Source organism: Ambystoma mexicanum, chromosome 1p (genome assembly GCF_040938575.1).
Source record: "Ambystoma mexicanum isolate Mex_15411 chromosome 1p, UKY_AmexF1_1, whole genome shotgun sequence".
Taxonomy (NCBI): Eukaryota; Metazoa; Chordata; class Amphibia; order Caudata; family Ambystomatidae; genus Ambystoma; species Ambystoma mexicanum.
The window spans coordinates 24,721,864-24,747,804 of NC_090921.1; the positions used below are offsets into that span (position 1 = coordinate 24,721,864).

The following is a 25,941-nucleotide window of genomic DNA, read 5'->3' on the forward strand; positions in this document are numbered from 1 at the left end:
CCTAGTGGAGTCTAGTCAAATACAAAAGGGTCTATGATAAAAGAAATTATTGGCAATCTTTACTGCTATGCTATAAAATGGTGTGGGATAGTATTCACAAGAAGAGAAAGAAGTGTTCACAAAATAATAAGTCAGGATGTTATGGCCGTGGTCTCCTTTCCCCACGTTTTTAGCACTGTACAAGGTGGGACTCTTCAGCACAGCACACTCCTGGGCTTCTCTAGCACGAGGTTACAGTTCCTTCTCTCAATATCAGGGCCTTCTGTGCCCAAGTCTCTTTCATGCAAAGTCTCTGGCTTCAAAGGGCCTGATGTATCATGTATCATAAAATAACAAACCAAAAGTTCCTTCTGCTTCTCTTCACATCAGGTGATTGTTCTTCACCCTGGATCCCCCTCAGCCGGGCTCCGATCCTTCTCTCAACTTAAGCCTCCCTCAGTCGGGCTCAGATCAACCACTCACTGTGGACATCCCTCAGTCGGGTTCACACTTGTCGTTGCAATGTTCACAGGCGTATTACTGTTCACTTTACTTCGAAGACATCCCTCAATCGGGTACACATTTGCGGAAATAACACAGTTCAAAAGAAAGTCATTCAAGACCCCTTAGGTTCTCCCCGTACCGAAGTCTGGGTCTCAGCCTCCAGTCAGGCTTTCCCTTAATTTAATTGGTTTTATATATCGTGCCTCATCGTATTCGAGTTTGGTTTCTTATGTAAGGAACTTATGGTGGCAACAGTGAAGACAGACACAAGTCATCACAGTTCAAGGGTGTTTATTAAACTGTATGCAGGTTGGAAAAATGCCTAATCTAAACCTAAATCTAAGATCGGAGCAAGCGTTGACCATCAAATGAAAATAAGGCAATCCTAGTGGCGTTGTGTCAAAATAAAAGGGCCTGTACTAAAGAAAACCTATTGCCAATTCCTTACAACTAATTATAGAAAAAGTGTGGGATAGCCTTTCATTAAAGAAAGAAGTGTTCAAAATAATAAGTCAGGATGTGATTGCCAGGGGTCTCCCTTCCCCACGTTTTCAGCACAGGACAAGGTGGGACCTTGAAGCACAGCACACGCTCGGGCCTTCCCAGCGCGAGCCGACAGTTCCGTTCCAGCTATCAGGTTCTTCAATGGGAAAGTCTCTTTTCATTAAAAAATCTCTTGCCTTCAAGGCATGATACTCTCAACAAACAAACACAAAGACCTTTTCCACAGTTCACGTTGGGTGATGGCTTCACCCCTGGGTCCCCCTCTTCCAGGCGCTGAACCTTCATAACACTTTTGGGTGATGGCTTCAGCCCAGATCTCCCTAGGCCAGGCTCGGATCCCAAATGACAAGTGGACACTTCCCTTTCCCTTGTCTTGCAATACGTCTTGCTTAGGGTGAGGATTCTTCACCCCTGGTCCCCCTCTTCCGGGCACTGACCCCTCTTTATTTTCAGCCACCCTCCACTGGGTTCACTATGGCTTATCCTTTCACTCACAAATCTTAATGTCTTTTTAAACAGTTCCAGTGGACATCCCTCGGCCGGGTTCACATTTGTCAACACACTGTTTCTTGGGACTTAAGACTTTGCCCCCTCTTCGTCAGCATCCGTCGTTCGGGTTCACTCTTGCCAACTTCACATTTACTTTTGCTCTTAATGTTTGCGGAATTCGCTGTGTCGGGATTCACTTCCCTTGCTTTCTTTATAGTTCTTAGGTCAAAGGCTTTCGACTGTACAGGGATTTTACTTGACCTCCTGTATGACCACTTTGACCTATATTGGCGGCTCTCCTATGGCCTTCTGGTATTTGTAGTTTACTGTTCTTTCTCTTACTTTGCGACTTTCATTCATCAAAGCCCGGTTCTTATCAGTTCTCTCCTCGACTCACTGGCTGTGAGGAACTGCTTGGCTTATCTTGTAACTGGAGTCAAGGCAGTTACCACAGTAGCAGGAGTCCCCCTCGCTAAGGCTCATCAGCGTCAATACGCTTCGTGTACCATTGACATCTACAGCAACACACTTGGGCTATTGTCCTCGGTCTTACGATTCCTTCTGCAGAGGTTTCGCAGGGTTTTGTCGAAAAGGGCAAGGTTGTTTCTCTCATCATCAGCCTCTCCATATTTGCCGCCTTTCTCCTCCTCTTGAACTGACAGGCCTGGACAGCTGACTCATCGTGCGATGTGCCATGCTCATACTGTGCTCTCTTGCTCCATCATGTATCCCTTTGGGGAAAGGAAAGGGCTGCCAGGTGTGTGCGTTTGTGGTCAATTGCCTGACTTTGCCTGACGCTATAGTTGGGACATGGCAGGTAAACAGGTTGCATATTCATGTCGGAAAGGGGAGGGGTTGGAGTGTCAGATTGTCCTACGGGATAGGATGGGAAATGGTCCTATATGGAGTTATCATCCTCATTTTAGAAGGGTTTTTAGTGATCTCGGAAGGATGGGTTTTGGGGGGTTTTTGAAATGAGTACGAGGGTTTGTGAGGCAAACGGGAGTGACCAGAATTATTAGTATGGAGAAAACGGGAGGAATTGTGGGCACAATAATGTTTTGTCTGATCAGATGGGGAGTATGAGAAATAGTGACTAGAGGAGTGTGGAAAAGAATGACCGTGAGTATTCACTGGAAAACAGGGGATTTGGATGTAACAGGATGTTGGACCCTAGGGGATTGGTTCGGCACAGAGGGAACATTGGAAGGATAGATTGAAAGAGAGAAAACAGAGCAGAGGTATTATAGCCTATAAAGACCTCGAGGACATCAGTTGACTCCCCTTCTTCCTTGCTTAGTACCGCGTCTCACCTGGGGCATTGCCCTAAGCATAACCCTGGGTTCCCTTAACCAGGTGATCCTCTCTCGCTTGTTCACCCTTAGGGTTGGGATAAACGAGGGCTCGTTCTTCCATGGCCACCTGAATAAGGGATTCCCGGGATCCACTTGGGAGAGCACCCTCAGGTTTCTCACACTAAGCGCAGATCCGGTATTTGAACCTCTGTGGTTCTGCGTGGTCTTGCTTCCAAGATCAGCGCGTTGTGTTACGCTCACCTGGTATCCACCGGGATGCCACCCAGCCATTGTTGGATGATTTGCACTCTCAAACCCTCTCCCGGTCCCTTGGTAAGGCCTCTGGTTAAAGATGGGTCTGCAATATAGGAGAGCTGGATTCAATACATGATTGTCTTTGTTTTCCCACCTCCCTTGGCCTCAACTCCTTCCTTCCCCTGGGCATTCTCCTCACCTTAATATTGTAAGAGGTGGATTCTCCGTCCTGCTCCTCGTGGCAGGGGCGTGTAGATGTGGGGGGGCAAGCAGCGACCAAGTTACTTCACTGGTGTAAGCTCCTGTCATGATACCCGCTCCCGGGGAGCCGGTTCAAGCCCTGCGTCCCCGAAAGCGGACATCCAGTCCCCAAGGAAGGACCCAGCAACCCCATATAGGGGCCCTTTGGACAGTGTCCTGGCGCCTATGGCGCCAGGCTCATGAAAGACATCAGTCCTGGCGCCATAGGCACCAGGCTCATTATGGAAGTGCTTGGGTGCACTTACCTGATGCAGACCATGCTGCAGGATCCCGGCCTCCTTGAGGCCTGTAAGGAACTACTTTACCTGTGGGACTAATTTACCAGCCGGGCGTGGTCGGGGAAGGATACATACCTGATTGGAGGAAGGATACATACCTGGAACTTCTTCCAAGGCTATTTAAACCCCACCCGAACAGCCACACGTGCTTCGCGTTGTTCTGCATCTAGCAGCTGGACGCTCACCGTGTCTGCTCCTGCATCCTGACTTCTGCCACGCCTGCCAGCATCCTGGATCACCTGCAAAGGAAGAGAAGAAGAGAACAAAAGAAGGAAAAGTCCTTACCTGCTAAATCCGCATCCCGGAGACATCTCGCCGACAATCCTGAAAAGGAAGACTTTTATTTAAAAGCTCATCGCGTCGATCGCTGCAGCGCCGCATTCCACTCACCTTTACAGGGCGCCTCCATGTTCAGCAGCGATCATCCGGATTCGCAGTCACGCCCCAGCGCCTAGGGAGAAAAAGACCAGAACAAAAGGTGAGAGAGAGAAGGGAATAAGGAAAGCTAAATCTCCATGTTAAGACTTACCTGTTGATTCATTCCCTCTTCATTTCGGGTCTGCGCCGCATCCTGGCATTTCCAGACCCCGGCCCCTAAGGGGAAAAAGAGACATCATCGTTAATGAGCGAATGAAAAGACATTACCAAAAAACGCTCATTAAAGACTTACCTGATTTCTACAAGGATTTCATCTCTCATCTCGGGTCAGTGCCTGTTGCCCGGCATTCCGTACCCCGGCTCCTATGGGGAAAAAGACACTAGCATTAGTACATTAATGCATGGACACAAGGGGAACCTCTTATCAAAAAACTTACCTGGATGCCAAGCAAGTTTGGTTCTCACCAATCCGAAAATCCAGTGAAGTAACTGGATACCAACGCGCCCCTGCATCAGAAGCAGGATGGAGAGCTCGTCCTTCCAGACCCTAAGGTGAGACGCTACGAGGAATCACAGAAGGGTTTCGAGGAGGGTGAGAGGGGAAAGTGGGAGGCTGATTGCATTACCCCACAGACAGTTAATCCCCTATTTTCGCCTACAGAAGGATACTTCTGCGAGCCAGACAGGCCAGATTTGGGGGCCCGGTCCAGCCCGTCTTCCGAACCCTGCGCATCACCTTAGAAGAGGTCACAGCAGCGCAAACCAGGCCAGCGCCTCCGTGGGAGTCAGGTGAGCGTTACAGAACGCGAAGCCTTTCTACAAATTCCCACCCAGGCGCTATGGAAAGTTCTGAGACTGATCAGTTGGCCCAATTACTGGGGGAATTACGGGCCGAAGTACATGCCACTCGTCAAGAGACTAATGCCCTCAGGAGGGAATTAATAATATCAAAGGAAAGAACTGATGACCTGGCCAGACAGCTTTTGCAAGGTCAAGCTGGGCAAACTCCTCTACCCGGTTCCGGAGGGAACCCCGCTCCTGTGGTTTCCAGTAACCCTGTGCAGATTAATCTACCTGGAAACATGCCGCTGGCCCCACCCGAACACTTTGCTGGGGACCCCAAACGATTCGCCGTATTCATGAATCAGTGTCGTTTGCACTTCCTATACAGACCTGGGCCTTCCCTATTGATCAGACCAAGGTAGCCTTTGTATTGTCATATCTCAGCGGCTGCGCTGCCGATTGGTCAGTTCCACTGGTTACTCAAGATGACCCGATTCTCCGTGATTTTCAAAGGTTTCAAGCAAGCATGGAAAGGTTATTTGCTCAACACTCTCAGGGACAGGCTCTGGATGACGAACTTCTATCCCTGCGACAGGGCAATCAGGACCTCCTATCCTATATTGCAACCTTTAATAGGCTAATTGTGGAAACGGGATGGCCAGAGGATAAAAGAGTCACGTTGTTTTATCGAGGCCTACGCGGAGAACTTAAAGATGTCTTGGCCCAAGTTGTAAATCCGCCTCAAGAATGCACAGAGTATATAGACTTAGTGGTCCAATTGGATCACAGACTTCAAAACAGAAAAGCAGATCGGTCCAGGTTTGAGACCTGGGTGTTGGTCAAGACCAATGCTAATCCCAAGGGAGTTGATGTCTCTGAGCCTATGCAAATTGGAGGGGTTAAAGGACCCTTAACTCAAAAGGAACGTGAAAGGAGGCGGCAGTTAAAATTATGTCTTTATTGTGGGAATTCTGGACACTTTCTATGAGATTGCCCGGCAAAACCGCCCCGAAAGGCAGTAGGAGCCACTGATAAAAACCATGAAGACTCTGTTTCGGGAAACGACTCCGCCCGACAAGTGTAGGGGTCCGCTTGCCGAGCTTGAAAACTAACTCTCAGACCTCGCATTTCATTGTGCCAATGGTTCTCGTAGATCCAGAAAAGCCTAAGCAGCTGCATGCAATATAAGCATACATCGATAGTGGGGCTATTGGAAACTATGTGGATCGTGAATTCGTCTCTAGGATTAACCTCCCTCTCCGTCCTAAAACCAGCAAAGATGTCATCACCACAGTCGATGGAACTGAAATTGCCTCTGGGCCGGTAACACATTCCACTACTGAGGTGACTCTTATTGGTCCCGACGGCCATCGGGAGGGTGTTGTGTTTGATGTAATCAAGGCTCCACAGTTTCAGGTTATTCTTGGAATCCCTTGGTTAGAGACACATAATCCTCGAATTGATTGGCGAGCTAAGAGAATAACCTTCCCGGGTTGTACACAAACCTGCTACCCAGAAAACCTGAAGGTTAATCTAGCATCTGTAACCTCTGCCTCCATGCAACTACCTCCGGAATACCAAGACTTTCAGGACGTCTTCCAAAAGGAACAGGCCAACACGTTACCTCCTCACAGATCGTACGATTGCCAAATCGATCTGGTGCCCGGTGCACAACCCCCTTGTAGCAGGATTTATGCCCTTACCGAACCAGAGAATCTGCTTTTGAGACAATATTTGGATCAATACCTAGCTAATGGTTTTATTTGTCCGTCAAAGTCCCCGGCATCCTCGGCTTTGTTCTTCGTGCCCAAAAAAGAAGGCGACCTTAGAACTTGTATCGATTACCGTGCATTGAACCAGATAACGGTTAAAAACCGTTATCCTCTGCCTCTGATCCCTGAACTCCTTGACCAGGTGAAGGACGCTTGCATATACACCAAGTTAGATCTCTGGGGGGCTTATCATCTGGTACGAGTTAAAGAAGGCGACGAATGGAAAACTGCCTTCCGTACTAAATACGGATTATTCGAGTACCAGGTGATGCCTTTCGGATTGTGTAACGCGCCGGCTGCCTTCCAATACTTCATGAATGATGTCCTTCGGGAGCTCATCGATGTTTGTGTTGTCGTATATATCGATGACATTCTGGTGTACTCCTCTTCGGAATCTGATCACAGAAAACACGTCAGGGCAGTACTTGAAAAACTGCGCCAACACAAACTATTTGCTAAATTGTAGAAATGTGTTTTCCATACCACAGAAGTCGAGTTTCTAGGTTTCATCCTGACACCCAAAGGAGTCCGAATGGACTCAAGAAAAGTGGATGCCATCCTCAAATGGCCATCACCTAACTCTGTAAAAGGGGTTCAAAGCATGCTCTGCTTTGCCAATTTCTATCGCAGGTTTATCCCGGAATTTTCACGCGTGGTACAACCCATTACTGCACTCTTGAGGAAAAATAAACGTTTTGAATGGTCTGAAGAAGCCGAGCAGGCCTTTCAGGATTTAAAAGCTAAGTTTACCTCCGCACCTCTATTGAAACACCCGCGTCCAGATCTCCCTTATGTCGTCGAGACTGACGCATCCAGCCTAGCCATGGGAGCTGTCCTGTCCCAAAGAGATCCCGAAACCAACCAACTGCATCCCGTAGCATTTTGGTCCAGAAAATTCTCAGCACCCGAGGTTAATTATGCAATCACGGACAAAGAACTGTTAGCTATTAAGTCCGCTTTTAAAGCCTGGCGGCATTATCCGCTTGGCGCTCGACATACCATCACAGTGATCACTGATCACCGGAATTTACAGTATTTGAAAACCGCCAAGGCTCAGTCATCACGGCAGCTCCGATGGGCTTTGTTTTTCGCTGAATTTGATTTCGTGATTACCTATCGACCTGGCTGCAAGAATGGCAAAGCAGACGCCTTATCCCGAATTGGAATGGGAGAATCTGATACAAACTCAGAACCAGTACCAATAATTCCCGAACAGAGGATTCTAGGCATGACTTTGTTACAGACGCTTGAAGACATTCAAGCCAGAGTGAAACAACTCCTGGACCCTACAACCTTACAGAATTGGATACAAAAGGGATCAGACTTTACCATAGATAATGGTTTACCTTATTTCCAAGGACGCTTATTCCTGCCACATAAGGAATTACACGAACTAGTTATTTCCGGTTATCATGATGCATTAATAGAGGGACACCCCGGTATTGCCAAGACAGAGGAAAAGGTGAAACGACAATTTTGGTGGCCCTCTTGGCGAAAAGATGTTAAATCTTTTGTGATGTCCTGTGGTGTTTGCGCCCAAAATAAAAGTCAAAAGAAAAGACCAGCCGGTCTCCTTCAACCTCTAGACATACCGCCAGCACCCTGGCACACCCTATCAATGGATTTTATTACGGACCTGCCTCCTTGTTCGGGGTACAATACTATTCTGGTAATTGTGGATTTGTTTTCTAAAATGGCCCACTTTATTCATTTGAAAGGTTTACCTTCAGCTTCTGTCCTAGCCAAAGAATTCCTCAAAAATATTGTTCGGCTACATGGATTCTCATCTATACTAATCTCTGACCGGGGAAGCCAATTCATTTCCCACTTCTGGCGCAAATGTCAAATGGCGCAGATCAACGTAAGATTATCGACCAGTCACCACCCTCAGACCGATGGTCAGACCGAGAGGACAAATCAGACCCTTGAGCAATACTTACGGTGTATGTTACAGCAATCTGAAAGCAACTGGAAAGACATTCTTTGGATAGCCGAATACGCATATAATAATTCGGTACACTCTGGAACTGGCCACAGTCCTTTTTATACTTTGTTTGGGCATCACCCTCGAACCTCAAACCTTGACTCACCTCAGAACCTCGGAATGCCTGCAGTAGAACATCTGCATTCTACAATTACCCAAGCCTTCAAAGAGGCAACTACGCATTTACAACAAGCCAAGAGAAAATACAAGGAGAATGCTGATCTACATCGGAGTGAAGCACCTCCGTATCAGATTGGGGATCAAGTGTAGTTAGCTACCAGACATTTACCACTCAAAGGGCCTCGAACTTTTAACCCAAAATATCTGGGACCTTATTCTATTACGGCAATAATTAACCCAGTGGCTGTTAAACTTGATTTACCAGCTAGTATGCGAATTCACCCTGTTTTTCATGTGTCACTTCTGAAACCAGTGGTACCCGGAACCCGACTACTCAAACCTCCAGAACCTATTCTAATAGATGGTGAGCCCGAATTCGAAGTGAAGAACATTTTAGACTCAAAAATGTTTAGGTCAAAACTGTTCTACCTAATTGATTGGAAGGGGTACGGACCTCAGGAGAGGTCGTGGGAACCCAGCGACCATGTGCATGCACCTAGATTAGTCAGGAAATTCCACCGACTCTTCCCAGACAAACCAAAACCTCCGGAGGGAACAACTTTGGGAGGGGCCTTGGGGGGGGGTGTTGTCATTATGCCCGCTCCCGGGGAGCCGGTTCAAGCCCTGTGTCCCCGAAAGCGGACATCCAGTCCCCAAGGAAGGACCCAGCAACACCATATAGGGGCCCTTTGGACAGTGTCCTGGCGCCTATGGCGCCAGGCTCATAAAAGACATCAGTCCTGGCGCCATAGGCGCTAGGCTCATTATGGAAGTGCTTGGGTGCACTTACCTGATGCAGACCATGCTGCAGGATCCCGGCCTCCTTGAGGCCTGAAAGGAACTACTTTACCTGTGCGACTAATTTACCATCCGGGCGTGGTCGGGGAAGGATACATACCTGATTGGAGGAAGGACACATCTGGAACTTCTTCCAAGGCTATTTAAGCCCCACCCGAACAGCCACACGTGCTTCGCGTTGTTCTGCATCTAGCAGCTGGTCGCTCACCGTGTCTGCTCCTGCATCCTGACTTCTGCCATGCCTGCCAGCATCCTGGATCACCTGCAAAGGAAGAGAAGAAGAGAACAGAAGAAGGAAAAGTCCTTACCTGCTAAATCCGCATCCCGGAGACATCTCGCCGACAATCCTGAAAAGGAAGACTTTTATTTAAAAGCTCATCGCGTCGATCGCTGCAGCGCCGCATTCCACTTACCTTTACAGGGCGCCTCCATGTTCAGCAGCGATCATCCGGATTCGCAGTCACGCCCCAGCGCCTAGGGAGAAAAAGACCAGAACAAAAGGTGAGAGAGAGAAGGGAATAAGGAAAGCTAAATCTCCGTGTTAAGACTTACCTGTTGATTCATTCCCTCTTCATTTCGGGTCCGCGCCGCATCCTGGCATTTCCGGACCCTGGCCCCTAAGGGGAAAAAGAGACATCAGCGTTAATGAGCGAATGAACAGACATTACCAAAAAACGCTCATTAAAGACTTACCTGATTTCTACAAGGATTTCACCTCTCATCTCGGGTCGGTGCCTGTTCCCCGGCATTCCGTACCCCGGCCCCTATGGGGAAAAAGACACTAGCATTAGTGCATTAATGCATGGACACAAGGGGAACCTCTTATCAAAAAACTTACCTGGAAGCCAAGCAAGTTTGGTTCTCACCAATCCGAAAATCCAGTGAAGTAACTGGATACCAACGCGCCCCTGCATCAGAAGCAGGATGGAGAGCTCGTCCTCCCAGACCCTAAGGTGAGACGCTACGAGGAATCACAGAAGGGTTTCGAGGAGGGTGAGAGGGGAAATTGGGAGGCTGATTGCATTACCCCGCAGACAGTTAATCCCTTATTTTCGCCTACAGAAGGATACTTCTGCGAGCCCGACAAGCCAGATTTGGGGGCCCGGTCCAGCCCGTCTTCCGAACCCTGCGCATCACCTTAGAAGAGGTCACAGCAGCGCGAACCAGGCCAGCGCCTCCGTGGGAGTCAGGTGAGCGTTACAGCCCCCCTGTGGGAATCCAGGCCTGCTTCGACTCCGTAGAAAGGTATTTTGGTGTTGTCATGCAGTTTGAAGATGAGCATGGGCCGGTAGGCAAAAGCACTGTGTGGCTTTCTTCATTCGAGAGGAAACGCGAGTAAACACTTACTAATGCTGTTTTTCTTTCTCCTCTTTCCAGGTTATGGTATTCCAGGATGCATGCGGTGCCGGATGATGGTGTTCGTACCTTCAGGTGAGTGGAACTGAAGTCAGCGATGGATTGAAGACAGGATGCTGTTCCAGGTAAGTTTCGTAGTGTTCTTTCTCTCTCTGCAGGTCCTTGGTTTCAGGTAAACTGGCATCAAAGAACTGGACACGGTGAGCGTTACGCTACCCACAGCAGAATAACGCAAAGCATGTTCTGCTGTTTGGGTGTGGTTTAAATAGTCTCAGGTAAAGTAGTCCAGGTGAAGTAGTCCCAGGCCTGCCACACCCAAAGTAGTCCAGGTAAAAAAGTCCCAGGCCTGCCACACCCAAAAGACTAGACCGCATAGCTCAGTTCCTTGTAACTGAGCCATGTGTGTGCCTCCATGTTGGCTGTACCCCCCAACCCCCCAAGTTAAATAGTCCCAAGTAAATAGTTCCATTCTAATGTTGGTCTTCATGATGGTTATGAGCCTGGCGCCAAAGGCTCCAGGACTGACTCCAAGAGAGTCTTGGATGAGGTTTTAAGGCCTTTGACCGGGCCCTAACTGGAAGGCTGACTTGCCAGTGACGGCCAGGGGCAAGGGTCATGACAGCACTCCCCCCCCCCCAAGGCCCCTCTCACGGTGGCACTTCTGCCTGGTCCTGGTTTGGCTGGGTAATTCTGATGGAACTTTTTAATTAAGCGAGGTGCATGGATGTATTCACTAGGCTACCATGATCTGTCTTGAGAGCTGTATCCCTTCTAATCAACTATGTAGTAGTTTGGATCTGGTGTATTTTGAGTCTAGGATATCCTTTACTTCCAACTCGGGTTCTCCGTCAACTAATACTGGGTTTGGTGGTGTTGTAACCCGAGTACCGGGTTGTACCGGTGTCAGGAGTGATACGTGAAACACAGGATGAATCTGCATAGTTGGTGGTAGTGCTAATTTAACTGCCACTGGATTTATTATGGATTCAATAGAATAAGGTCCCAGATATCGGGGACGAAAGGTCTGTGTCCCTTTTATGGGCACATATTTCGATGCTAACCAGACCCTGTCTCCAATTTGATAGTCGGGGGCTTTACTACGATGTTGGTCAGCGAATGTCTTTTGTCTGTTCTTGGCTTGGAGTAAATGTTCTGCTGCTTCTTTGAAGGCCTAGGAAATAGTTGTCAGGATTAGTTAGGCGAGTACAAAGGCAGCGAATATGGCAAGGGAAATGTGCACTAAATCACGCAGTGAATAGCCTTGAATTAAACTACGTGCACACAGGAACCAAGACTCATGTATGCTAAACCCAGTGGTGCAAATAGAGTATGACAACAAAACCAATATATGAAAAGGGATGTGGGGTAAGCACCTGACCGCGAGGAAAGTCGGCAAGTGCCTTACCCCCAATTGCTGTTACAGGTACTGACAGCGCTAAACCCACGTAGAGGGCAAGCAATGACAGGATCTGTGAACTAACACTCTTTATGGTATTAAATAAGGGAACTAAAAAAACAGTACTCACGAGGACGAGAAAAACCTCTGGAATGTCAGCAAGCCCACGAACCCTGTTGATCAAACTGGGACCCAGAAAGGCTATAACAGCAATGGGAGGATAACTAAATACCTAAGTTGGAATAGTGATTACAGAATAGTGAGGAAAACATAGGCATTCACACAGGAGCTAGCTACAACAGCACACCACACCTAATAATCAAATGTGAAATAAATGCATAAGTGCAATGGAAAACATGGAATGGATCCCAATAGAAAGTGAGGATCAGGAGCAGGGAAAAACGAAATTACCAAGGCAAACTTCCCCCTAAGGCATAAAGGTTTACAGCAGCAAAGGACAAAGTCAAAGAAATATAGAACACAGACAAACTGGGCTGCATCTAAAAGGGGAAAGCACTGAGAAATGCTGCCTGCAAACAGAGGAAGACAAAAAGGGAATCTAGGGAGCAGAAATCAATTTAGCACATGAATCCGAAATCCAGGGCGGAGGAACAAGAAACAGGAACTAGGAACTAGGCACAAAGCTAGGAACAAGGAACAAGGGACTAGTCACAACAGGAACACTGCAACGATGACCAGCGCTGGACTGAAGTAAACTGAGGCTTTTAAAGCTGCTTAACGAGCACACCCCTCAGGTGTGCCGCCTGCTGCACCTGCAGCCACAGGTGTTGCCTATCCTCCACCCAACCGTGTCCTGCAAGGGAGAAGGTGAAGCAGTGAGTCAGGCATTCTGGGAAGCATAGTCATTTGATCAAAGTAGCATGCTGGCTGCCAAAAACCTGGAATGGATCCGGAACGGAAGTAACTTGAAAAATAAGGTTTTAGCGCTCCCAATTCATCACAGCACTGTAGAATTAGGTTCGGAGGAAATGTCCAGTAGGGAATAAACCCCAAAACATGCCCCCAAGTGGCGGGAACGGGAGCGAAGGGAGCGAGTCGTGACAATAGTTGTATGTAGGGTTTTAACCGCTGGCATTTCCAAAGGGGTTGGGAGATCCAATTCTGAAGTATGTGGATGTCTACCATATATAGTGTAGAAAGGGGTTTGTCCAGTGCTGGTGTGTAATTAATTATTATAGGCATATTCAGCTATCCATAACAAGTCCTTCCAATTTCTTTCCACTTGATGTAACATGCAATGTAAGTATTGCTCGAGGGTTTTGTTTGTTCTTTCTGTTTGGCCATCTGTTTGAGGATGGTGACTTGTGGATAGTCGAATGTCAATTTGGGCCATTGAACAGCATTTCCTCCAGAAGTTGGATACAAACTGACTACCTCGATCTGAGATCAAGACCAATGGAAAGCCATGTAGCCGTATGATTTCCTCCAGAAATACTTTTGCTTAATTGGATGCATTTGGAAGACCCTTAAAAGGAATAAAGTATGCCATTTTAGAGAACAAGTCTACAACTACTAAGATGGTGTTGAATCCTTGACTGGGAGGTAGATCTGTAATGAAATCAAGGGACAGTATGTGCCATGGTGCGGGAGGAATTTCCAATGGTTGGAGAAGACCAGCTGGTTTCTGCTTTTGGGACTTCTTTTGTGCACACACACACCGCAAGATTGGATAAATTGTATGATGTCTTTACGCCATGTGGGCCACCAATAGTTTCGTTTTACTTTAGCTAGAGTTTTGGCAATTCCAGGATGACCTTCAATCAGGGAGTCGTGATAACCCGAAATAACCTGCTCTTGTAAATCTTTACTTGACAAGTATAGACGGTTCCTAAAATATGGTAACTGGTCTTTAATGGTGTAATGTTCTCCTTGAGTACACCACTCTTGTGAGAAAGTGGGATCCATTAAGAGTTGGATCTTGTTTTGGCATTCACCCTGTGTCAATGTTGTCGTAAAACCCAGGAGTGTGTCTTCTGGAATGATGGCTACTGGATCTGGAGTTATGTATACCTTTTCATCAACACCCATGTGGGACAAGGCGTCAGCCTTTCCGTTTCGGACTCCTGGCCGGTAGGTGATCACATCAGCGAAGAAAAGAGCCCACCACATTTGACGGGATGATTGAGCCTTTGCTGTTTTTAGGTATTACAGGTTTCGATGATCAGTTATGACCGTGACAGTATGTCTAGCGTCAAGGAGATAGTGTCGCCATGCCCTGAAAGCTGATTTTATAGCCAAGAGTTCTTGGTCTGTGATAGCATAGTTGAGTTCAGGAGGTGAGAATTTTCGTGACCAGAAGGCCACAGGGTGTAACTAGCCAGTTCCTGGGTCCCTTTGTGAGAGAACAGCTCCCATAGCCATGCTAGAGGCATCTGTTTCAACTATATAAGGGAGGTCTGGGCGAGGAAGCAACAGAACCAGCTCTCCCCACTAGATCAAGGGAAAGGAGCGCCGTACAACTTACTATCAGTCATCATAGATGGAGAGCGTGACTGTCTGGTTTCTTGGCTCCCAAAAGATGCTGATGCAGCACTTTGCTCATTGTCCTTGGGTCAGGCATCTCTCTGGCTACTTCAAGATCAAGTCGCAGCCGGAGACGAAGTGTCGGCTTTTATGCCCAAACTGGAAGGTAGATGGTGACCCTAGTAAGGTGGTGCGTGGAGGCCAGCCAATCAGTGCTGGGACTGCACACCAGCCTTCATTGGCATTTGTATAGGAACACCAGACCTTCATCCCCCTAATGCACACACAAGCACACCCACACATTCCCTTTGAGCTCGCGTCAAAGTAATGAGCCTACAGATGGCCATTCCCAGTCTCCACTCAATCACACCAGGGCAGCAAACTTGGTTACTGGAGTTCACAACGGTAACGTACCGGTTTTAATAGCCTCCAGGAATTAAAGGGCTTCTACGAGCCAAGACTGAACCGCTGTGGATTTGGTGCTGTATGATCGTTCGCTTAGTATTTGGTTTCTTCATGAAATGAGTTGGGTTGGAGTGAGTTCAATTTGTGTTACCCTAGCTTTCCACACTGTGAAATGCACACCTTTCCTTGCCATTGTACATGTGCCTGTGACAATACCATTGTTTCTGTTTACTTTTCATAACAGGTCCTCTTATTGCCACCACCATCTGTTCTCTAAGAGCAAAAGAAAAGGAAGAACTATATCAGCTGGACAGCCAGCACCCCAATGGCAGACACCGGATGGATTGCTCCCAAAGTGAGTAAGATGTGCATTGCTGTTAACACACGCCCGCACGAAATGCTCTACGGGTCTACTACGGGTCTACCACGTTCATTATAACTATGTTTTCAGGATACAGGAAAGAACACAGAATATGATTATTGTGCTTAAAACATAGCAATACAGCATTGGCCCTTTATATTCTGTCTCCCCTCCTGGACGCCTCTGATGCTGTGCCATTGCTTATACCATCCCCTTCACAGGGCCCCCTTTCTTAGGCTTCTGATACTCGTGAACTTCTCTCTGAACCAATCCTCTCCTATCTTCACCTTCCTCCTCTTTTATAGTCTCTTCTTCATCTGACTCCCAAACACACTCTAATGGTTCTCCCAACCTACCCCCGTTCTTCTTCCTTAGCATTTGCTCTGGCCTTCTCATCTCCTTACCTTCTCTCGCATCTTCTTTCTTTATCTCTCTAGTGCATCATACAACCTCCCCTGACCTTCTTGTTGCCTTACCCTCTCACAGATGTTCTCTTGCTACTCCTCTAAAATATTCTACAACCTCCCCTGACCTTGTCTTTTTACCTTCTCCCAGATGTTCCTTCTGTCTCTCTAGTATATCCTGCAACCTCCCCTGACCTCGTTTCCTTACCAGATGTTCTCTTTCAATCTCCCTAGTATATCCTACAACCTCCCCTGACCACCTTGTTTCCTTACCTTCTCCCAGATGTTCTTTCTGTCTCTCTAGTTTATCCTGCAACCTCCCCTGACCTTGTTTCCTTACTAGATGTTTTCTTTCAATCTCCCTAGTATATCCTGCAACCTCCCCTGACCTTCTCGTCTCCTTACCCTCTCACAGATGTTCTCTTGCTGTCTCTCTAGTATATCCTGCAACCTCCCCTGACCTTGTCTCCTTAACCTCTCCCAGATGTTCTCTTGCTGTCCCTCTAGTATATCCTGCAACCTCCCCTGACCCTGTTTCCTTACCTTCTCCCAGATGTTCTCTTTCGGTCTCTGTAGTATATCCTACAACCTCCCCTGACCTTCTGGTCTCCTTAACCTCTACCAGATGTTCTCTTGCTGTCTCTCTAGTATATCCTGCAACCTCCCCTGACCTTGTCTCCTTACCTTCTCCCAGATTGTCTCTGTCTCTCCAGTGTATCCTACGGCCTCCCCTGACCTTCTTGTCTCCTTACCCTCTCCCAGATGTTCTCTTGCTGTCTCTCTAGTATATCCTACAACCTTCTCTGACCTTCTTGTTTCCTTACCTTCTCCCAGATGTTCTCTTTCGGTCTTTCTAGTATATCCTACAACCTCCACTGACTTTGTTTCCTTTGCCCAGATGTTCCCAAGATATACTGTCTTTCTAGTATATCCTGCAACCCTCCTGACCTTCTTGTTTCCTTCTCCTAGAGGTTCTCTTTCTATCTCTCTAGTGTATCCTACAACCACCCCTGACCGGCACGTCTCATTACCCTCTCCCAGACGTTCTCTTGCTGTCTCTCTAGGATTTCCTGTAACTTCCCCTGACCTTGTTTCCTTACCTTCTCCCAGATGTTCTCTCTGTCTTTGTAGTATATCCTGCAACCTCCCCTGACCACCTTGTTTCCTTACCCTCACATATGTTCTCTCGCTGTCTCTCTAGTATATCCTACAACCTTCTCTGACCTTCTTGTTTCCTTCCCTTCTCCCAGATTGTCTCTCTGGTGTATCCTATGACCTCCCCTGACCTTCTGGTCTGCTTACCCTCTCCCAGATGTTCTCTTGCTGTCTCTCTAGTATATCCTACAACCTTCTCTGACCTTCTTGTTTCCTTACCTTCTCCTAGATTGTCTGTCTCTCTAGTGTATCCTACGACCATCCCTGACCTTCTGGTCTCCTTACCGTCTCCCAGATGTTCTCTTTCATTCTCTCTAGTATATCCTACAACCTCCCCTTACCTTCTCATTACCCTCTCCCAGATGTTCTCTTGCTGTCTCTCTAGTATATCCTATAACCTCCCCTGACCTTCTCGTCTCCTTACCCTCTCCCAGATGTTCTTTTTCGATCTCTCTAGTAGATCCTGCAACCTCCCCTGACCTTCCAGGTTCCGTACCTTCTCCCAGATGTTCTCTATCTGTCTCTGGAGTATATCCTGCAACCTCCCCTGACCTTCTCGTCTCCTTACCTTCTCACAGATGTTCTCTTGCTGTCTCTCTAGTATATCCTACAACCTCCCCTGACCTTCTCGTCTTCTTACCTTCTCACAGATGTTCTCTTGCTGTCTCTCTAGAATATCCTGCAACCTCCCCTGACCTTCTCGTCTCCTTACCTTCTCACAGATGTTCTCTTGCTGTCTCTCTAGTATATCCAGCACCCTCCCCTGATCCTGTTTCCTCACCTTCTCCCAGTTCTCTTTCGATCTCCCTAGTAGATCCTGCAACCTCCCCTGACCTTCCTGGTTCCTTACCTTCTCCCAGATGTTCTCTATCTCTCTCTGTAGTATATTCTGCAACCTCCCCTGACCTTCTCGTCTCCTTACCTTCTCACAGATGTTCTCTTGCGGTCTCTCTAGTATATCCTGCAACCTCCCCTGACCCTCTCGTCTTCTTACCTTCTCACAGATGTTCTCTTGGTGTCTCTCTAGAATATCCTGCAACCTCCCCTGACCTTCTCGTCTCCTTACCTTCTCACAGATGTTCTCTTGCTGTCTCTCTAGTATATCCAGCACCCTCCCCTGATCCTGTTTCCTCACCTTCTCCCAGATGTTCTCTTTCGATCTCTCTAGTAGATCCTGCAACCTCCCCTGACCTTCCTGGTTCCTTACCTTCTCCCAGATGTTCTCTATCTCTCTCTGTAGTATATCCTGCAACCTCCCCTGACCTTCTCGTCTCCTTACCTTCTCACAGATGTTCTCTTGCGGTCTCTCTAGTATATCCTGCAACCTCCCCTGACCCTGTTTCCTCACCTTTTCCCAGATGTTCTCTTTCGATCTCTCTAGTAGATCCTGCAACCTCCCCTGACCTTCCTGGTTCCTTACCTTCTCCCAGATGTTCTCTATCTGTCTCTGTAGTATATCCTGCAACCTCCCCTGACCTTCTCGTCTCCTTACCTTCTCACAGATGTTCTCTTGCTGTCTCTCTAGTATATCATACAACCTCCCCTGACCTTCTCGTCTCCTCACCTTCTCACAGATGTTCTCTTGCGGTCTCTCTAGTATATCCTGCAACCTCCCCTGACCCTCTCGTCTTCTTACCTTCTCACAGATGTTCTCTTGGTGTCTCTCTAGAATATCCTGCAACCTCCCCTGACCTTCTCGTCTCCTTACCTTCTCACAGATGTTCTCTTGCTGTCTCTCTAGTATATCCAGCACCCTCCCCTGATCCTGTTTCCTCACCTTCTCCCAGATGTTCTCTTTCGATCTCTCTAGTAGATCCTGCAACCTCCCCTGACCTTCCTGGTTCCTTACCTTCTCCCAGATGTTCTCTATCTCTCTCTGTAGTATATCCTGCAACCTCCCCTGACCTTCTCGTCTCCTTACCTTCTCACAGATGTTCTCTTGCGGTCTCTCTAGTATATCCTGCAACCTCCCCTGACCCTGTTTCCTCACCTTTTCCCAGATGTTCTCTTTCGATCTCTCTAGTAGATCCTGCAACCTCCCCTGACCTTCCTGGTTCCTTACCTTCTCCCAGATGTTCTCTATCTGTCTCTGTAGTATATCCTGCAACCTCCCCTGACCTTCTCGTCTCCCTACCTTCTCACAGATGTTCTCTTGCTGTCTCTCTAGTATATCATACAACCTCCCCTGACCTTCTCGTCTCCTCACCCTCTCACAGATTTTCTTTTGCTGTCTCTCTAGTGTATCCTACAAAGGAAGCTCCTAAACCAAAATGGCGGAGAGTAGGACTTTGGCAAATGGCTACCACTGCATTAAATCGTCTGGCATCTCTGGTGAAGCTCAAGTCTAAATTACAGCTGTCGTCACCTGCTTACCCTAAAAACAACGTAGTGTGATATAAACACCCTAGTGTATAAATGGGGCACTTATAAAAATAAACCCTAACCTGGCAGTCATACGAACGACCAGGACTCTTAAGGGGTTGGGATTGCAGAGGGACTTCAGTAGATGTTCTTCTGACCACCAAGAATAGGTCAGTGATCCAAAAATAAAAAGGGGGGACAATATTAAAAAGTCACGGGGATGCACAGAATATCCCAAAATAACATTTCTGCACACCCCCACACATTCCTTGGGAATGGGCTACCAGTTCTATCCTGCCTGGGGCAAGGAATGGACCAGTCACAGCTGTGGCTCATTCGGGAGCATGGCTGACTGGTGTCTCCTCTTGTGCTGTTGAGAGAGGTTTGTTGCTCTGTGGCCCTAGGAAACTTGGAGTCAGATGGACCTTCCAGTACAGCTGCACGTCTGCTGTGGACCCCCACGTTCAGGGTTGTGCAAGTTGTGCCCGTAGAGTCGTATATGTCTGGGGTGTTAAATGATAAGCATTTATTTATAAAGCGCTTTGGCTAAAGCAGGGCACATAGAGCCTGTTTATATACAATTATGGCCCAGCCGCAGTTGGCGCTCTGCCTGTCCTTGGGGTAAGACATGAAGCTGAGGGTGGGAAGGAGGTCCTGTGGGGTACTTCGTCTTCTGCCTCTGGGGCCAGGAAGTTTCCCTGCAGGTCAAGGATCTTGGGGAGCCCAATTTGCTCTTACCAATAAAACTCTAATGTTTGCCAAGTTCAAGAGGGGAGCAAGAACTGAAGGGCATTCACAGTGCGGTGAATGGGCAGGCTTCGAGGGGGAATGATAGTTCATGGAAATGGTGACATCATCAGCTTCAAAAGAAATGGACGTCCGGGGAAGGGTGGATATACATTGTTTTACTTTATCAATCAATGTTATTGTGCATTTGGGTAAAAATGGTTAAAACCTTATACACAGTCAAAAAAAGAAGCATCAATTCATCACGTTACACAACAGTTACACAGCGTCAATTACACAATTGTTTTAGTTTACTTGTTATGTCATGCCAATCTTTCCAACGTGTAACAGAGCTACATGTGGCTACTCAGTCCAGGTGAGAGGGAGCAGGCAAAGACCAAGAGCTAGACAGGATATAGAGGAATAAAAGCAAATGGGAAATTGATTCAAGTGGCATAACCGTGAACCTCTGTCTTCCTCCAGCAGCAGATACAGTGACTCCGCCTCCTCCGCTGTCAGGCGGAAGAGGAAGAGATGATCGTCTCCCCACAGGTGAGGAAGAAGGGATATTTTACTGATATACTTATTAAGTGTTTTCTATAGCACCTCATAACACATGGACATTGCAGAACTGCACACATATCTAAGAACGTAATCAAAGAATAAAGAGAAAAGGCACAGATCATGCACCAAAAAAGACGACAACAGAACAGAAAAATACAAAAAAATAAAATGAGAGATGCAAATACAGCAAAAGCACACATTCCTATGGTTTGCACAAAGACGGTATTACCCCAAGGCAGGAGTTAAACAACCAGGCCTTAAGACCTCTAGGAAAAGTATAAAGGGTGTTTGCAGGGGTTAATCTCCAGTTACAATGTTCCAAGCATGCGTATCTAGTCCAGGAAAGGCTGCTACTAGGAGTTTCTGACCCTACAAGGCTACTTCGCCTAGTTTCTCAAATATCCCTGGACACAGCCAGCTTCAGGACAAGGCAACCCGGCATTCCAGCGTGGATGGGTTTGTGGGCAAGGAGCACAATCTTCTATAGCTACATGTGTTTCTAGAGGAATCAGTGATGGTCTGGGGGATGGGCCACGCCGCGCTGTAGATTGGAGCCACGCTCGCAAAGGTTATAGAGAGCACCCGCAGCATTGCAATGTTTCTACATGGTTTTATTTACATTGTTGTGCCCAATACATTATAGCATATATTTGGTAGAAAAAGCATGAACGATATTTTACAGAGGCAATCAAGCACAGTCAGCATGGCAATATGTACAGACAGGGGCAGTACTGTCATGTATTGGGTACAGCAAGCATGAACGATATTTTACAGAGGCAATCAAGCACAGTCGGCATGGCACTATGTACAGACAGGGGCAGTACTGTCATGTATTGGGTACAGCAAGCATGAACGATATTTTACAGAGGCAATCAAGCACAGTCAGCATGGCAATATGTACAGACAGGGGCAGTACTGTCATGTATTGGGTACAGCAAGCATGAACGATATTTTACAGAGGCAATCAAGCACAGTCGGCATGGCACTATGTACAGACAGGGGCAGTACTGTCATGTATTGGGTACAGCAAGCATGAACGATATTTTACAGAGGCAATCAAGCACAGTCGGCATGGCACTATTTTCAGACAGGGCAGTATTGTCATGTATTGGGTACAGCAAGCATGAACGATATTTTACAGAGGCAATCAAGCACAGTCAGCATGGCAATATGTACAGACAGGGGCAGTACTGTCATGTATTGGGTACAGCAAGCATGAACGATATTTTACAGAGGCAATCAAGCACAGTCGGCATGGCACTATTTACAGACAGGGGCAGTACTGTCATGTATTGGGTACATCAAGCATGAACGATATTTTACAGAGGCAATCAAGCACAGTCGGCATGGCACTATTTTCAGACAGGGCAGTATTGTCATGTATTGGGTACAGCAAGCATGGAAGATAATTTATAGAGGCAAACAAGCACAGTCGGCATGGAAATATATTCAGACAGGGGCAGTACTGTCATGTATTGGGTACAGCAAGCATGAAAGATAATTTACAGTGGCAATGAAGCACAGTCGGCATGGCAATATGTTCAGTCACGGGCAGTACTATCATGTATTGGGTACAGCAAGCATGAATGATATTTTACAGATGCAATCAAGCACAGTCGGCATGGCAATAGGTTCAGACAGGGGCAGTACTGTCATGTATTGGGTACAGCAAGCATGAAAGATAATTTACAGTGGCAATGAAGCACAGTCGGCATGGCAATATCTTCAGACAGGGGCAGTACTGTCATGTTTTGGGTACAGCAAGCATGAAAGATAATGTACAGTGGCAATGAAGCACAGTCGGCATGGCAATATGTTCAGACAGGGGCAGTACTGTCATGTTTTGGGTACAGCAAGCATGAAAGATAATGTACAGTGGCAATGAAGCACAGTCGGCATGGCAATAGGTTCAGACAGGGGCAGTACTGTCATGTATTGGGTACAGCAAGCATGAAAGATAATTTACAGTGGCAATGAAGCACAGTCGGCATGGCAATAAGTTCAGACAGAGGCAGTACTGGCTTGTATTGGGTACAGCAAGCATGAAAGATAATTTACAGTGGCAATGAAGCACAGTCGGCATGGCAATAGGTTCAGACAGGGGCAGTACTGTCATGTATTGGGTACAGCAAGCATGAAAGATAATTTACAGTGGCAATGAAGCACAGTCGGCATGGCAATAAGTTCAGACAGAGGCAGTACTGGCTTGTATTGGGTACAGCAAGCATGAAAGATAATTTACAGTGGCAATGAAGCACAGTCGGCATGGCAATAGGTTCAGACAGGGGCAGTACTGTCATGTATTGGGTACAGCAAGCATGAAAGATAATTTACAGTGGCAATGAAGCACAGTCGGCATGGCAATAAGTTCAGACAGAGGCAGTACTGGCTTGTATTGGGTACAGCAAGCATGAAAGATAATTTACAGTGGCAATGAAGCACAGTCGGCATGGCAATAGGTTCAGACAGGGGCAGTACTGTCATGTATTGGGTACAGCAAGCATGAAAGATAATTTACAGTGGCAATGAAGCACAGTCGGCATGGCAATAAGTTCAGACAGAGGCAGTACTGGCTTGTATTGGGTACAGCAAGCATGAAAGATAATTTACAGTGGCAATGAAGCACAGTCGGCATGGCAATAGGTTCAGACAGGGGCAGTACGTCATGTATTGGGTACAGCAAGCATGAAAGATAATTTACAGTGGCAATGAAGCACAGTCGGCATGGCAATAAGTTCAGACAGAGGCAGTACTGGCTTGTATTGGGTACAGCAAGCATGAAAGATAATTTACAGTGGCAATGAAGCACAGTCGGCATGGCAATAGGTTCAGACAGGGGCAGTACTGTCATGTATTGGGTACAGCAAGCATGAAAGATAATTTACAGTGGCAATGAAGCACAGTCGGCATGGCAATAAGTTCAGACAGAGGCAGTACTGGCTTGTATTGGGTACAGCAAGCAGCAAAATGTGTTGTAAAATTGCATATTTTTTTTAATGTGTGCTATAAAATGCACTATTTCAGACCATTGTTTAAATATTCGAAGAGCCGCAACAAAACCTGCCTACATGGTCTAGGTTTGCTTGCTGTGCCCGCTCCGTTCAACTCCGGGAAACTATGAATGCCACCCCAGAGCAGGAGAGTTACCCCCTGCTGAAAGAAGGGGGTGCCCAGTGGTTAGGCGGCAGGTCTTTGCATCATGGATGGGTTATTCAAGAAGATGAGGCGGGAGGCATTTGGCTGGTGGTAGAGATGAGGCTACGGTCAGAGGAGTGGTTACAGGCATGTGGCAGACAGTAAAGGCTACTCTTCTTGGGGGTCAGAGGAGCGGTTACAGGCATGTGGCAGACAGTATAGGCTACTCTTCTTGGGAGTCAGAGGTGTGGTTACAGGCATGTGGCAGACAGTATAGGCTACTCTTCTTGGGGGTCAGAGGAGTGGTTACAGGCATGTGGCAAACAGTATCGTCTACTCTTCATGGGGGTCAGAGGAGTGGTTACAGGCATGTGGCAGACAGTATAGGCTACTCTTCATGGGGGTCAGAGGAGTGGTTACAGGCATGTGGCAGACAGTATATGCTACTCTTCTTGGGGGTCAGAGGAGTGGTTACAGGCATGTGGCAGGCAGTAAAGGCTACACTTCATGGCAGACAGTATAGGCTACTCTTCCTGGGGGTCAGAGGAGTGGTTACAGGCATGTGGCAGACAGTATAGGCTACTCTTCTTGGGGGTCAGAGGAGTGGTTACAGGCATGTGGCAGACAGTATATGCTACTCTTCTTGGGGGTCAGAGGAGTGGTTACAGGCATGTGGCAGACAGTAAAGGCTACTCTTCATGGCAGACAGTATAGGCTACTCTTCTTGGGGGTCAGAGGAGTGGTTACAGGCATGTGGCAGACAGTATAGGCTATTCTTCTTGGAGGTCAGAGGAGTGGTTACAGGCATGTGGCAGACAGTATAGGCTACTCTTCATGGGGGTCAGAGGAGTGGTTACAGGCATGTGGCAGACAGTATAGGTCCTCTTCATGGGGGTCAGAGGAGTGGTTACAGGCATGTGGCAGACAGTAAAGGCTACTCTTCTTGGGGGTCAGAGGAGTGGTTACAGGCATGTGGCAGACAGTAAAGGCTACTCTTCATGGGGGTCAGAGGAGTGATTACAGGCATGTGGCAGACAGTATAGGCTGCTCTTCTTGGGGGGTCAGAGGAGTGGTTACATGCATGTGGCAGACAGTATAGGCTGCTCTTCTTGGGGGTCAGAGGAGTGGTTACAGGCATGTGGCAGACAGTATAGGCTACTCTTCATTGGGGTCAGAGGAGTGGTTACAGGCATGTGGCAGACAGTATAGGTACTCTTCATGGGGGTCAGAGGAGTGGTTACAGGCATGTGGCAGACAGTAAAGGCTACTCTTCTTGGGGGGTCAGAGGAGTGGTTACGGGCATATGGCAGACAGTAAAGGCTACTCTTCCTGGGGGTCAGAGGAGTGGTTACGGGCATGTGGCAGACAGTATAGGCTGCTCTTCTTGGGGGTCAGAGGAGTGGTTACATGCATGTGGCAGACAGTATAGGCTGCTCTTGGGGGTCAGAGGAGTGGTTACAGGCATGTGGCAGACAGTATAGGCTGCTCTTCTTGGGGGTCAGAGGAGTGGTAACAGGCATGTGGCAGACAGTATAGGCTGCTCTTCTTGGGGGTCAGAGGATTGGTTACAAGCATGTGGCAGACAGTATAGGCTGCTCTTCTTGGGGGTCAGAGGAGTGGTTACAGGCATGTGGCAGACAGTATAGGCTACTCTTCTTGGGGGTCAGAGGAGTGGTTACAGGAATGTGGCAGACAGTATAGGTTACTCTTCTTGGAGGTCAGAGGAGTGGTTACAGGCATGTGGCAGACAGTATCGGCTACTCTTCATGGGGGTCAGAGGAGTGGTTACAGGCATGTGGCAGACAGTATAGGCTACTCTTCATGGGGGTCAGAGGAGTGGTTACAGGCATGTGGCAGACAGTATATGCTACTCCTCTTGGGGGTCAGAGGAGTGGTTACAGGCATGTGGCAGACAGTAAAGGCTACTCTTCATGGCAGACAGTATAGGCTACTCTTCTTGGGGGTCAGAGGAGTGGTTACAGGCATGTGGCAGACAGTATAGGCTACTCTTCTTGGAGGTCAGAGGAGTGGTTACAGGCATGTGGCAGACAGTATAGGCTACTCTTCATGGGGGTCAGAGGAGTGGTTACAGGCATGTGGCAGACAGTATATGCTACTCTTCATGGGGGTCAGAGGAGTGGTTACAGGCATGTGGCAGACAGTATAGGTACTCTTCATGGGGGTCAGAGGAGTG

At 47.6% G+C, this 25,941-nt stretch overlaps 1 protein-coding gene across 5 annotated transcripts in view; it reads left to right on the forward strand.

The window, feature by feature from the left end:
- The window catches only part of LOC138564559 (zinc finger protein 419-like), a 110,025-nt gene that overhangs the window by 55,004 nt on the left and 29,080 nt on the right, over positions 1-25,941 (forward strand). For 2 of the 5 annotated variants that reach the window (XM_069642920.1, XM_069642923.1), the window contains exons 3-4: positions 15,286-15,396; positions 20,535-20,600. In XM_069642920.1, coding sequence (XP_069499021.1) covers positions 15,286-15,396; positions 20,535-20,600 — 177 coding nt within the window. Of the gene's footprint in view, positions 1-15,285; positions 15,397-20,531; positions 20,601-25,941 lie in introns of all 5 variants that reach the window. The other 3 variants (XM_069642922.1, XM_069642919.1, XM_069642921.1) reach the window with 2 other exon arrangements.